At 37.9% G+C, this 15,911-nt stretch overlaps 1 protein-coding gene across 1 annotated transcript in view; it reads right to left on the bottom strand.

Moving 5' to 3' along the window:
- The window catches only part of RyR (Ryanodine receptor), a 240,618-nt gene that overhangs the window by 65,244 nt on the left and 159,463 nt on the right, over nucleotides 1-15,911 (bottom strand). The window contains exons 72-80 of the mRNA XM_088272014.1: nucleotides 14,833-15,010; nucleotides 14,095-14,230; nucleotides 13,679-13,803; nucleotides 12,248-12,368; nucleotides 10,389-10,578; nucleotides 8,846-9,095; nucleotides 6,128-6,272; nucleotides 4,199-4,311; nucleotides 2,246-2,317 (exon numbers count right to left, since the gene is read on the bottom strand). Coding sequence (XP_088128140.1) covers nucleotides 2,246-2,317; nucleotides 4,199-4,311; nucleotides 6,128-6,272; nucleotides 8,846-9,095; nucleotides 10,389-10,578; nucleotides 12,248-12,368; nucleotides 13,679-13,803; nucleotides 14,095-14,230; nucleotides 14,833-15,010 — 1,330 coding nt within the window. The remainder of the gene's footprint in view (nucleotides 1-2,245; nucleotides 2,318-4,198; nucleotides 4,312-6,127; nucleotides 6,273-8,845; nucleotides 9,096-10,388; nucleotides 10,579-12,247; nucleotides 12,369-13,678; nucleotides 13,804-14,094; nucleotides 14,231-14,832; nucleotides 15,011-15,911) is intronic.

The following is a 15,911-nucleotide window of genomic DNA, read 5'->3' as shown; positions in this document are numbered from 1 at the left end:
TTAGGTCTGTAAAGTAACATAAAAAATCCCTTACCGCACCCCAATGGCGCATAAGGCACTGCTTCATATAAACGCAGTGTTCTCTCGATCGATTACACATGAAGGAAAGGTGATCAGCCCTCCACTTCAGGCACCAGTCCAGTGTAATATTGAATAAATATTAGAGTGAAAAAATCACTTGTATTTATTAAACCCCTCTGGGAATCGAACCCGGTACCTCCAGAACAGTAGCCGAGCATGCTGACCATTACACTACGGAGGCGGACATACAGACCTGAATGATGGAAGTTTAACTTCTGAAACATGTAGTCTTTAATAAAACTCAAGTGGTAAAAAACAAGTGTTTTCTTTAATCATTGTAACATGTCTTACCACAAAGTTATTTACCCGCTACAGGGCAGAAAGTGTTGTTTTTGCATTTTGAAGAAAAGGTATTGTTTAATAATTTTTTAAAATGTACTAAATATTTTTCAAATGGGGAAAAAACATTCAGGTTTTACCTAAAAAGATCTGTTGCACAGTAAAAAGTTCAATAAGTGGTTTGATATTTATTTTTAATACATTGTATTATATTTTTAAACTTTAAAACGATCTCGTGAAAAATCCAGTTTTTTGATATATGACGTTGTTGAAAGGAGGGAGCGATATGTTAGACATTAATTACCTAAGTTTGTTTCAATTTAAAATTTTACTTAAATTATTTATTAAAAAAAAAAAAAAATAACAAATCGCTCACTCCTTTCAAGAACGTCATAAATCAAAAAACTTGATTTTTCAGGAGAACGTTTTTAAAGTATGAAAATATAACACAATGTATTGAAAATAAATACTAAGCCACTTATTGAACGTTTTACTGTGCAACAGATTTTTTAGGTAAAACCTGAAGGTTTTTTCTCCATTTGATAAATATTTAGTTTATTTAAAAAAATAATTAAACAATACATTTTCTTAAAAATGCAGAAACAACATTTTTTGCCCTGTGGCGGGTAAATATTAAGTTAAAAATATGCCTCTTTTGCTGGGATATAGTACATTTTCTGGGCATTCCGAAAACGCGCACAACTGAAAATTGACAAATTTTGATTTATGACGTTCTTGAAAGGAGTGAGCGATATGCACCTTCTTTTTAACATATGTACATATTTATATTATCCACTGACACTTCGTGATGGAATTGCATTTTTAATATATTATTAGATTAAAACCAATATTTTTAGCTTTTCCACTTTATTTTTATTTGACCAGCGACCGGGTTTCGTCGTCACCGACATCATCAGACTGATAGTCAAATAAAACCCGGTCGCTGGTCAAATAAAAATAAAGTGGAAAAGCTAAAAATACTGGTTTTGATCTAATAATATATTATATGTACATATAACTCATATCGTACATATTTGCTAACATTTTTCATTTTCATCTTTTTGATTTTTGGTTTTCTGTTAAAATCAACTATTTGTAGTTTATACTAGCATTTTTAATCTAATTTGATTTCTGATATCTATCGTAATCTTGCCAGTGCCCTTTATTATAACCTAAAATATAATGTAAACCCACACACAGGTCATGCCTTTGTGGGATCTTTTTTTTTTTAATAATTTTAAAAAATTGTACTTTTAACCGGATCCACGCGGCTCGCATAACCTTATGTGTTTTAACAAAACATGGCCCATACGCGGCTGACATAAGCGTTTGTGTTTTCACTTTGCTCCAAGTTTCGAACCTCAGTTCAACTTAGTGGGATTTTTTCATGGTGTGGAACTTTGGATAAAATAATACGTCAATCCTTGGCCTTATGACATCTGTTGAAATATCTGACTAATGATTTGTAACATCACAAGGATAAATAAAAGAACAGATCCCTGATTTTTATTGCGGTCGGTAATTAGTCCGCGCCATAATCATGCCCTATATCTGTCTCACTCTCGACGCTACGCATCGCCAGTGGGTAAGAGTGACACACGATGCGTGCTCTGATTTATTTATGTTACGATCTTATTTGTTTATATTACGATATATTTCAAGAATAATGTGACACGAGTGTATTATAGAGTACCAAAAAGGCACAATGAATCCCATTGAACGTTTTTGTTTAGGAAAATAAATTGTTTCTTAACTAAATACATGATAAAAGTAATCATTTAAAAAACAGCGAAATACCGCCACCGCCGCGCACGGGCGTCTCTCAGGAACAAAGTTAACGCGGTTAAAAGGTTAATTATATTATATTGTTAGTTAGATAACTTGCCTTTCCACCCCCGGACGGCGCTCCGTCAGATATTACAGCAGACCTCCTCGTGGCAGTCGGCATGATCAGAGTCTAAAATGAAAAAAATAATGTTTAATTACTTAAATTACATATTTTTTAAATCTTTATTTTTATAAGATTCGTCACAATCTTATGAAAATAACGGACACTCAAGACCTTGTTTCATAATGCTTTAATTATTGCTATCTAATTAAAACTAGCCTTTCTTAGCAACATCTTCGAAGGAAGAATCTTGGGAAAACGAACAAGAGGCCGCCCAAGAACTTCATACTTCCAGGATTTGAAGCGGCTCATGGACGTCTCCTCCTATTCGCAGCTCAAGAGGATGGCGACTGACAGAGACAAGTGGCTGACACAACAAGGCGCTGCCTTTAGAAGATGATGATGAATTAAAACTAACTAACTAACCATCGCGCCGCTTCCCCGCAGGGGTAGGCAGAGAGAATCGAACGCCACACCACACTGTCTTTGCAAACATTCTTTGCCTCTTCTACATTCATGCATCTCCTCATACATAGCTGTAGGATTCGATAATTTTGCTGCAGAATACATCAAGAATGGTGGCAAAATAGTTCTCACATGGTTACATAGGCTCTTTAACCGGTGTCTAGAAGAGAGTTATACTCCCATCGATTAGAGAAGGGCAGTTATAATGCCTCTTTACAAGGGAAAAGGATCTAGGGTGCTTATCTAATTTGTATATTAAAAGCATTGTTAAGTTTGTGGTATGTTAATATAACACTCTCCTTATCATTCACCTTTTACTTTGTGTAATACCACTTCAAAATTATTCTCATTGAGATTCATTTGTCTACTTTATCTCATTCAAAATTGTATTTTTGTATAAATGTCAGACCGTAACGATTTTATTTCAATCTTTATTTGAACTGTTTATTCCGAAGCCGGTATTTATGAAGTAGTGTTTTTTAAATTTGTATTACACAAAGTGAACGATGAATGATAAGGAGAGTTATATATACATATTTTTTTTATAACCCTTATCCGCACCTAATGGTGCATAGGGCACTGCATCAAATTGACGCAGTGTTATCTTGATCATTACTTACATGAAGGCAAGGTGATCACTCTTGCGCTTCAGGAACCAATCCAGGGTAATATTGAATAAATATTACAGTGTTAAATCACTAATATTTATTTTCACCCCCCCCCCCTGGGAATCGAACCCAGGACCACCAGCACAGTAGCTAAACACGCTGACCATTACACCACGGAGGCGGACAAAAGTCTGAGTTATATTACCACTCCACAAAGTGGTATGGTAATATAACACTCTCCCATAATACATATAACCATACCACAAAATGCTTTTAATATACAAAATAAAGTAAAAAAATACATCTTATTGGTCCTTCCTTTATTATAACCTTCATATCGCTCACTCCTTTCAAGAACGTCATAAATAAAAAAACTTGATTTTTCAGGAGAACGTTTTTAAAGTTTAAAAATATAATACAATGTATTAAAAATAAATATCAAGCCTTTTATTGAACTTTTTACTGTGCAACAGATCTTTTTAGGTAAAACCTGAAGGTTTTTTCTCCATTTGAAAAATGTTTAGTTTATTTAAAAAAATAATTAAACAATACATTTTTTTCAAAATGCAAAAACAACACTTTCTGCCCTGTGGCGGGTAAATATTAAGTTAAAAATATGCCGCTTTTGCTGGCATATAGTACATTTTCTGGGCATTCCTAAAACATGCACAACTGAAAATTGACGATTTTTGATTTATGACGTTCTTGAAAGGAGTGAGCGATATGTGGCACATTCCCAGGCTATTGAAACTCTTGGTTTCCATTTCATTGAAAAATACTGTGTGGTATTACACAAAGTGAACAATGAATGATAAGGAGAGTGTTTTATTGCTGTCTGCCTGCTGATGCTTGCACCACATACAGAAAAAAGACTCACCATGTTGTCAATCTCATTGGCTGATATGAAGTTCTGCTCCTCTTTGAGGAAGTACTGGCTCTTGGACCAGATGTTGAAGATGTCGGCCACGTAGTTGTACAGCTCTTCAGCCTCTGTAAGCAAAATGTAGGACATTGTTAGTGAATTCAAGGAATTTACAGGGTGGCAACCCACACATCGACTATGGCAACTCAAATCGAGTGAAATAGCGAGCTCCCTATACGAGGCCCGCAACGAACGGAAGCGAGCCCGACACACTTCGTCGCCGCCCGTCCTCAGATCGACACGTACTTCAACTGTTCTCATATTAGAATCACGCGATTATTCTTGAGTATTTTCTTGATTGTAATTTAATAGAACTGAATAAATTTGTGTTAAAAGTAATCCGCTTTCATCTTGCTTCCCTTCTGATAAATTAAAGTGGTATTCAACTAGAAACCATAACAGCATATAATTTATATTTAAAGCACTAACTTTGTGATTTTCCATTTTATAATTAAAATGTAACTTTGTCTTAAAATCACTATAAATATTTTTGTCCGCCTCCGTAGTGTAATGGTCAGCACGCTCGGCTACCGTTCTGGAGGTCCCGGGTTCGATTCCCAGGGGGGGTCAAATAAATATAAGTGATTTTTTCACTCTAATATTTATTCCATATTACCCGGGACTGGTACCTGAAGCGGAGGGCTGATCACCTTTCCTTCACGTTTTAACGATCAAGATAACACTGCATTTATATGATGCAGTGCCCTATGCACCATTGGGGTGCGGATTGAATGAAAAAAATAAATGAAAGTTCATAAATTCATTATATTATGTATTTTTAGTAATTATCATAATTGTAGTGTACGCGCTTAGAGAAAATAAACAACCTGTGAGTAAAAACTACATTCTTTAAAATATTTCTGGCTTACCCTTTTAATACCAAAAATGTGATCCTTTCACGTGGCCATTAAACACGGCAACATATGCCAATAACACAGAATATAGTGAAAATTCACTATGAAAACTATGCCTTATTTATTTTATATAGTTTTATTTGTTGGTTTATATTTGTAGATAACGGGCAGTAGATAACATACTCCAAATATCTCAAAAATGACAAAAATGTAGTTAGAGCACTTTACGTAGGGCACGTCGATATAATAAGGTAAACAATAAATGCAGTTCCCTTAAATAAAATAAAACATTGATGAACTTGTGGCAGCCTTGATTTGGTAAATCTAGGCTGCCACATCTAGTAGAGGTCTTCTTCTTCTTCAACCTCTTCTATGACTTTAACTTTTCAATGCTGTTGTGGTTTTTCTGGCCATGTGTTCGAAAAACCAAAAGACTTATCTAAAATAGACAGAAGTAAGTCTCTTATCTATAAAAATACAAAAATATATCAAAGTCTGCCTAAATAGTGTAGTGCTGGAGGTCCCGAGTTCGATTCCCAGGGGGGGGGGACCAAATAAATATTAGTGATGTGGCAACCCACAACATAATCGAACGAACGAGCATAATCGAACACGCAAACAAGAAATGCAGAACGAAGCCGAGCTCGGGCCGAACAAAAACCAGGGCGTCACATTCCGCTACCGCTCGTCCAGTGATCGACACGCCCTTCTCCAACTGCGCTTACATTAGAATCACGCGATTATTCTTAAATATTTCTTGACTGTCATTTTCTAGAACTGAATAAATCTGTGTTAAAATTAATCCGCTTTCATCTTGCTTCCCATCTGTTAATTAAAGTGGGTATTCAACTAGAACCCATAGTGATTTTTCAGTCCAATATTTATTTCGTATGACCCTGGACTGGTACCTGAAGCTGGTCACCTTTCCTTTATGTATTATCGATCAAGATGACACTGCTTCCATACGACGCAGTGCCCTATGCACCGTTGGGTGCAGATAAGGGTTAGAAGAAAAATATTTCATAGTTACCTGGGACATTGTTCCTCAACCAGTGGTTCCGCTGGAGGTCCACGTACTTGATGAGCAGAGGATAGAAGGAGTAGATGTCTCTTACGAGGAGTTGCCAGTCTTCCTGAATCTGACTCTCCACTTGGGATGTGTCGTCCGTGGAAGACTACAACAACGAAAAAACATATAATTTATATTTGAAGCAATAACTTTTGTGATTTTCCATTTCGTGGGGGTGGATGGATTGCACGGATTATGAAGATTTACTTGATCCACATTTTTATTCGGCAATATTGAACAATGATATAAAATACACATCGCTACGTTATTTTAATATGAAATAATGATCACTGACCACGTTACACTTTTGATTTTAAATATTTTATGAAAATCACTAAACGACTAATGGTAGCTGTAGATTGACCTGATCACAATAGCTGCTAGATGGCGAAAAAGAATGAATTCTTGGTTATCAGTCTATTTAATGCTTCGGCTCGTAACGTCATGCTCATTCGCGATAACGTGGTGACATTTCGCTCACTCCTTTCAAGAACGTCATAAATCAAAAATCGTCAATTTTCAGTTGTGCACGTTTTCGGAATGCCCAGAAAATGTACTATATCCCAGAAAAAGTGGCATATTTTTAACTTCATATTTACCCGCTACAGGGCAGAAAGTGTTGTTTTTGCATTTTGAAGAAAAGGTATTGTTTAATTATTTTTTTGAACATACTAAATATTTTTCAAATGGAGAAAAAACCTTCAGGTTTTACCTAAAAAGATCTGTTGCACAGTAAAAAGTTCAATAAGTGGCTTGATATTTATTTTTAATACATTGTATTATATTTTAAAACTTTAAAAACGCTCTCCTGAAAAATCAAGTTTTTTGATTTATGACGTTCTTGAAAGGAGTGAGCGATTTGTCTAAGGCGCTCCGGTCGGGCGCCGAAATTGGTTTTATCTATACATAGATTCAGCAGTTACTTTTTGGTAATATCCATTTTTAATTTATGTTTTATTTGGTAAATATCACTAGTTCTTAAAATCTTTTGAGACACTTATTTCAATGCGTTTTGCATCATTTTCAAACACCATGTTACAAAGTGATCATTTTAACCAGCCAATATCCGTTGAAACACAGACTTTGATATTTCCATAGCTATAAACTTCTTCATCTTTATTGGGATATCAATAAAATCAATACGATTTATTGTAACTAACTAACTAACCATCACGCCGCTTCCACGCAGGGGTAGGCAGAGAGAATCGAACGCCACACCACTCTGTCTTTGCAAACATTCTTTGCCTCTTCTACATTCATGCATCTCCTCATACATACCCGACGATTATTACGACTCCTGACCCGGCCGCTTTCAAGTATTTGACATACTTGATTGTGCTAAGTTTTCCTCGGTCGTCCTCTGCTTCTTTTTCCAACTACATTCGCTCCATAAATTTGTTTAACCGTTCTTTCTTCACTCATACGCTCCACATGTCCAAACCATCTCAACACACCTTTCTTAATTTTATCGATAATGCTTATCTCAGCCTTACATTTTTTCCTTATTTCATCATTCGAACATCTATCAAACATCGTTTTGCCACACATTCGTCTGAGCGATCGCATTTCGACTGCATTCAGTCTGCTTTCATCCTTGTTTATTGTAAATGTCTAATATTCAATTAAAAGCGTGAAAATGTTAAACTGTACAAAATTTTGTTGAAATTTTCAAGCGTACTGTATGTCCACAATAGTAGATACCAAAGATAATGGAAAAAGTCGAAAGAATTTGCTTGTATTCCATTTTATAATATCGAAAACTTAGCTGTAAATAGTTTACAATCATTTAAATAAAAATTTCTGTTAAAAACTATGTTTGTTTACAACATTTTGAGTGTGTCCAAATACTTGTTCACAAAATCTGGATTATCTCCAATTACAGGAGTTATTTTCATATTATTTTTTGACATCTCATCAAAGATGAAGAAGAATATGGAAGTCTGGGCATTTACGGGGCTTACGACCGTCATAGGCTGGTTTAAGTGATCACTTTACACACGTGTAAAGTGATCACTTAAACCAGCCTATGACGGTCGTAAGCCCCGTAAATGCCCAGACTTCCATATTCTTCTTCATCTTTGATGAGATGTCAAAAAATAATAACTATGTTTGTGTTCAGTTTTCATTGATTTTGGTCACGATGATAATACTTTTATGTTATAGATAATTATACTACGGAGGAATACAAAAATTGTGAGCCCGTATCTATTATATGAGTCCATTCGCCAGGAACTACGCTTGGATGGCTTGACTCTGGCCAATATCTGTACCCGACGGATTCTCCAGTTCTTTGGACACGTTGCGCGTGGCAACGAGGATAGCCTGGAAAGACTAGTTGTAATCGGTACCAGGGATGGACCAATCAAATTAAGGCAACAGCAGGCACCTCAGTGGTTGCAGCGCTACGTGCAGCGCAGTCAAGGGATAACTGGAGAAGAGTCTTGCTTCTGCAAGGGTCACAACCCTCAGCAATGAGGGATAAGATGGAATCTATTATATTTTAAATTGATATTCTCATTTTCGACTCAAATTCAAATTCGAGTTGTAGTAAATACATATCACCAGGAGGGGAAGGTTAAAGGAATGATAGATCGGAAAATCAGAATGATTGATAGGAATCACAGGCAGAGTCCAAAAGAAGGCCAAAGCTGCGCTAATGAAGTAAACTGAACCAAATACCTTGATGAATCCTCGGAGACTCTCTTCCTTGTGGAACATGTTCTCCGTGCGTCGCCTGACCCGCTCCACGAGAGGCAGGAAGGGATCTCTCAGCAGCTCCTCCCCGCTGTTGATGATGATCTGCTGCGTGTAGGCCGCAACGCGCGTCATCCACGGCGCGCTCTCGTTGCCAATGTTCTTCTTGATCAGCTTCAGCACGTTGCGCAAAAGTTGGTTCATGTGGTCCGCGGTCACCATTGTCACGTGGTTTCTGTGCAAAAAAATCATTATTTATTATTTAGTAAGAAACGTCAGGATAAGGGAGACATTCAATTTTTCAATTCAATTTAATTTATTTATTTCAATTAATATATACATTACAAACTATATATTTTTTTTATTGTATACATTAAATAATAAATAATAAAACCCTTATCCGCACCCCAATAGTGCATAGGGCACTGCTTCATATGAACACAGTGTTATCTTGATCGTTTACATACGAAGGAAAGGTGATCAGCCCTCCGCTTCAGGTACCAGTCCAGGGTAATATTGAATAAATATAACAGTGAAAAAATAACTTATATTTATTTGACCCCCCTGGGAATCGATCTTGGGACCTCCAAAACGGTAGCCGAGCGTGCTGACCATTACACTACAGAGAGCTATTGCTAAAGGTGTAGAAGAATCCCGTGCAGAAAACTCCTTCAGACACATGGAACAGATAAATTTCCAATGAGATATTGTTCAACATAGCGTTCAACATAGCGGTAGCGAGATGGAAGATGTCCTTATGTGGAGAAGGCAATGAAGGAGGCAATGGTATGCACATGTGAGGAGAATGGAACCATCCAGTCTTCCCCATAATTGTACTATACGACCAACCACAAGGTAGACAACTCCCGGGCAGACCACCAAAGAAATGGATCGACAGCTGGGAATCGATATCGCAGGTGGCTAATCCCGCTTAAAACAAGGCCACAAGGCCTACTTCAAGAGGAAAAAGTGATTAATTCATTTAACAGCTTTTATGTTATACACATTCTCCATGTCCATTCAATACCACAATTTGACGCGACTCGCCAAGGCAGGTTTGTGCCGTTCCATCTCTGTCTTCAGATATTTCCGATCGTGCGTCAAGGTGCAGTCTGTTCCCAGAGTGTAAAGTGAGGCCAGCATCTTATACGAGGCCACCTGGATCTAACCTGGAGGCTAACCCCTCTTAAAAACAGGCCACAAGGCCTACACCAAGAAGAAGAAGATTATTTGGTAATGTACCCGACAGGTTCTTCAGTTCTTTAGACACGTTGCAGGTGGCAACAACGATAGCCTGAAATGACTAATTGTGATCGGTAGCCTGGAGGGAAAGAGAGGGAGAGGAAGATCCCCACACGATGGACCGATCAAGTTAAGGCAGCAGCAGGCACCTCGGTGGTTGGAGCGCTACGTGCAGCGCAGTCAAGGGATAACTGGAGAAGAGTCATTGCTTCGACAAGGGTCACAACCCTCAGTAATGAGGAGTAAGACAGAGAAGGGTATTGGTGTATCATGCGTGATTCCTTACCCAGCTGTCGGCGTCACGTTGTCTGGGCCCTGAGCCCACCAGAAGGGCAGGTAGGAGCACAGCAATGGCAGGATGACATCTATGATGTGCTGGCACTCCCCGTAGGTCTTGTCCGACTCCACGAAGTGGTCCACTTCCGCCAGGATGCCCTCTAAAGTAGGCATGGACGACTCCATTTTGGTCATCACGTCTGCAAACCGGAATGAAGACATTGAAACAAAAACCAAAAATTAACTCATAAAAAAATATGCATGAGATTCTCGTCCATGAGAATAGTATGAAATTGAAGTCTTCTCCTTCTTCTTGACTATATCCAGCTTATTGTCCTTGTAGACTGCTGGGGTCAGCTCTCCTTATCTTCAGGTTATATGTCCTTCTGTCATGGATAACATCACCTAGGCCATGCCTTGGAATCATGTTATCTTTCTGCTTCACCCATGAATTCCATGGTCTTCCTCTAGATAACTTTCGAGGAAGTTCCATTTCTATTGCCCGGTTAACTACATGCCTGGGTTCTCTGCGTCCTATATCCCCGTACCATCTCAATTGTCACTCTTCTACCTTCCTATTAATGTCTGTTACAGCAAGGCTTTCACGAATGCGTGAACTCATACGCGTTGTGGTGAACGCCCCGCGCGTTTACAAACATGGCAGTGTGACGTCACCAAGTCCTTATAAGCGAGAGCGAGCAGAGTACATTCTCTCTCTAAGCGTTTTTCTTAACTCTCTCTGAGTGTTTTTGCCTAGAATTTTCACTAATGAATTACATGAAATTATAGTAACTTTAAACATAAAGAGTAAATCCACTCACAAGTAGGCATAGGCTATGAAACTTATAAAGTTGAAGCCTGAGTTGCGACATGATAAACGGCCTTGCATAAGCCATAGCTAGATTTCAGAGTCACTTGGACGTTAGGTAATTCAAAAAAAAAAAAAAAGTACATTCTTTTGTCACCGAAGCTGCAATGGAACTGTCGATACATCCTACACTTGTGTCTTGTTGTGACAAAAATTTTGTAACATTTGAATAATATTTTTGTGAATATCAGTTTAGAATAAAAACCTGTACATTTTAAGCTAATTGTAAACCAAAATCTTTTGTGCAAAAATAAATGCAGATTCTCAAGTAAGTTCGATTATTCATTCCTTTTCTTATGTTTTTATTTAGTTATTTTATTTTATTTTGTCCGCCTCCGTAGTGTAATGGTCAGCATGCTCGGCTACCGTTCTGGAGGTCCCGGGTTCGATTCCCAGGGGGGTTTAATAAATATAAGTGATTTTTTCACTCTAATATTTATTCAATATTACACTGGACTGGTACCTGAAGTGGAGGGCTGATCACCTTTCCTTCATGTGTAATCGATCGAGATAACACTGCGTTTATATGAAGCAGTGCCCTATGCACCATTGGGGTGCGGTAAGGGATTTATTATTATTTTATTTCTTATGTTTTATTTAGTAATAAATTGCAACCTCTGAGGAGATAGTGGACGTATGGGCCCGTGATCAGTGCCATCGGGCAAACTACGTACGTACCCACAGCGTTGACTTAATGTCATATTATTTTGTTGACATCTCAGCATAGATGAAGAAGAATATGGAAGTCTGGGCATTTACAGGGCTTTCGACCGTCATAGGCTGGTTAAAGTTATCAATGTACACACGTGTAACATTTACGAATTCTATCCATGATTTAAAACCACACATATTGTTCAAATTTGAAACATATTGCTTGAATCGACTAGAATTTCACTAGAGACATCTATGGTGAGCTGAAAGAAGCTTTTATTTGGACACACTCAAAATGTTGACTATGTCGTAGGTTAGTCAGGTAGTTAGAGGTTAGGTTAGGTTAGAACCTTGAGCTTCCAGTGAGTGGTCGGCGATCCTGTTGAGCAGCGAAAACTGGTTGTGCTTGTTGAGATGAGGTTCCAAAAATGCCACAGGGAATGTGGAGCTGAATGCACCCAGGCAAGAACCCTGAAAATATTGAGAAAAAAGTTAATTAAATTTAAAAAAAGGAATTTCGTATGTTAATTGGTGAATAATTTCTGTCCGCCTCCGTAGTGTAATGGTCAGCACGCTCGGCTACCGTTCTGGAGGTCCCGGGTTCGATTCCCAAGGGGGGTAAAATAAATATAAGTGATTTTTTCACTGTCATATTTATTCAATATTACCCTGGACTGGTACCTGAAGCGAAGGACTGATCACTTTTCCTTCATGTGTAAACGATCAAGATAACACTGCGTTTATATGACGCAGTGCCCTATGCACCATTGGGGTGCGGATAAGGGTTTTATTATTATTATTATTAATTGGTGAATAATTGAAAGCTGATAAATACCATAATCTCTTAAAATCTATTGAGCCATGTGTTTCGATGCATCCTGCATTATGATCAAACAGATTTTAAGAAATAGTGATTAATATTTATCTATATGGACTTTTAATTTTATTTTAAATTTTTTTAAGGAATGACCCGCAAAGCCTCTATTTTAGAGGCTTGTCAGCAGGTGGAAAAGTAAGGATAGGGAAGGTAAATGTAAAAGATACACCACAAACAGCCAGACAAATTGAAAATAAATCTTTCTTGAATTCATTTTGCAATTGGCGGGAATTGAACCCGCGACGCCAGTTTCACAGTCGAGCGTCTACCCAACTACGCCACAGCGCCTGCCTAAGACAAGACACTAAGAAGCATATCAGGTAAGAGCCTTCGAGATAGAATAAGAAACGCCAGGATCAGGGATATATGCGAGATGGAAGATGTCGTCAGGTGGGGAAGGCAACGCAGGAGACAATGGTATGCGCCTTACCATTGGCCGTAAGGCTAAATAATAAAAAGGTCCTTTTCAGGACTACGTTTATATAAATATGCGAGATCGATGACGTCGTTAGGTGGGGAAGGCAATGAAGAAGACAATGGTATGCGCCTTACTATTGGCCATAAGGCTAAATAATAAAAAAGGTCCTTTTCAGGACTACGTTTATATAAATATGCGAGATCGATGATGTCGTTAGGTGGGGAAGGCAACGAGGAGACAATGGTTTGCGCATGTGAGGAGAATGGAACCATCCAGACTCCCCCACATCGCACTGCACGGCCAACCCAAGGCAGACCACCAAAGAGATGGATCGACAGCTGGGAATCGATATCGCAGGAGGCTAATCCCTTTTAAAAACAGGGCACAAGGCCTACACCAAGAAGAAAATGTGATTAATTCATTAACAGCTTTTTTGTTATACACATTCTCCATGCCCATTCAATACCACAATTTGACGCGACTCACCAAGGCAGGTTTGTGCCGTTCCATCTCTGTCTTCAGATATTTCCGATCGTGCGTCAAGGTGCAGTCTGTTCCCAGAGTGTAAAGCGAGGCCAGCATCTTATATGAGGCCACCTGGATCTCATCCACTAATAAAACAAAACAAAAATCAATTGGAGAAAACAATCAATAACATTTTTGCGATGAAAAAATTGATATTTATTCATTTTTTATAATGCCTTTAACATAATACATATATACAGTATCTAATATAAAAATACACTAATAGAGAAATGTATTAAATACATATCACTGGGAGGGGAAGGTTAAGTATCAATCGACCGAACGGGTAAAAATACCTTTTCCCTCCCTTTAATGTTAAAAACATTTTAACTAACAAAATAAAAACTCCACAACAAAAGGATAATTGAGATACGCACATAATAGATCGCTCCCATATTCACAGGCTGCTAGGTGATCAAACATAGCAGTAAGGACGGGCAGGATGACACTATTCACGTAGAAGAGCGATGTACAGGTCTTCAGATGCGTTCCTCTTAGATGACTATATTTCCCCTGAAAGACAAAACAAAGAAAAAATATTACTTCACTGTTGAAAATAGGATGTAACACGAGTTGACTCTAATTGATAGCTTCTATACATTTTGTCCGCCTCTGTAGTGTAATGGTCAGCACGCTCGGCTACCGTTCTGGAGGTCCCGGGTTCGATTCCCAGGGGGTCAAATAAATATTAGTGATTTTTTCACTGTTATATTTATTCAATATTACCCTGGACTGGTACCTGAAGCGCAGGGCTGATCACCTTTCCTTCATGTGTAAAAACGATCAAGAAAACACTGCGTTTATATGACACAGTGCCCTATGCACCATTCAGGTGCGCATAAGGGTTTTATTATATTATATACAGAACTTCCAAGAATTTGAGTAGTGTGGTTGTCGATAATGGGTAGAATTGGTGAATGTTACACGTGTGTAAAGTGATCACTTAAACCAGCCTATGACGGTCGTCAGCCCCGTAAATGACCAGACTTCCATATTCTTCTTCATCTTTGATGAGACGCTAAAAAGTAATATTACAATTACCTGTTTTATTTGTTATTCATAATTGTATATGTATTTATGTTAATGTTCTGTTAAATTTCTAAATAAATATTTACATCTTGGAGATTGATGATGGTATGGCCCAGATCATCCGCAGTATTGTTGAAGAACGTCAGCATCGATGTCCTGATGAACTCCGGACAGTTCTTCACCAGAGACTTGGCGTCTATGCCCTTGACCAAGACTTGGAGACACCTCACGGAGATCCTGACGTCAGCTCCGAAAGCGGCAAGCCTGTAAAAGACACCAACATGAGTCTACATGAAGATATTTTGATGCAAAGGGACAATCCTATCTTGATATATAAACATTTTAAATTACTGCCGGTACGTGGAATATTGTGGATGAGTTCATTGTTGAATAACAAACTAGACAGTGACTGCCGAATCAATTAATGAAATTAATATTTAATAATAGCAATTATTCTTAGTGTGCGCGACCAGCTAGACAAGCACGACACTGTCGGTGACCAGATAACGAATGGAGACAAGTATTGCGGACGAGCGTGACGTCACCACAGCCAGAAAACAAGGAACCTGGTCTTCTCGCCTTCGTTCGCCACTGTGGGGAGCATCGTAGCAGCTGCCAGTTGCAATTCGTATCATATTTATTTCAATCCAGTATTAAAACAGTATTAAACTAGACAAAAATATCGAAATCCTTTAGTACACAACCATGATACACGATTTACACACAACAAAGGTTTGATGTCCCAATTTTTTTTTCTCTTTTTTGTGTGTATATTAGGTTAAAATGGTTAAAAACAATAAAATTTATTTTAAAAAAAACTCCACCGACAAGACACAAGGTGGCTTGATGGGTCTCTGCTAAAAAAAATGTTCTAAATATGTAAAAATTGTGATTTCAATAAATGTATACAAATAAAAAAATAAGGCGGATTCAGAAGTGGAAAATCTATGGGATACAGATGATATGAGTGACAGATCTCAAGGTGAAGAAAATGGGGACATGGAACGGGAAGAGCAGGTACCATAAGAAATGAGAATAGTAGAAATAGCTAGAGTACTCAAGGTTGCATACTAGTAATCGTACTAGCTCAAGTAACTGGAAAATACTGATTTGTGCAAGTAAGGATAAGTCTTTTATGACCCAAAATTTTTAATTACAGTAAATT

This window comes from Brachycentrus maculatus, unplaced genomic scaffold (genome assembly GCF_059751285.1).
Source record: "Brachycentrus maculatus isolate JH-2025_06_01 unplaced genomic scaffold, ASM5975128v1 h1tg000475l, whole genome shotgun sequence".
Classification (NCBI taxonomy): Eukaryota; Metazoa; Arthropoda; class Insecta; order Trichoptera; family Brachycentridae; genus Brachycentrus; species Brachycentrus maculatus.
Note: the sequence above shows the minus strand (reverse complement) of the source record. Positions and strands in the feature narration are given on the sequence as shown.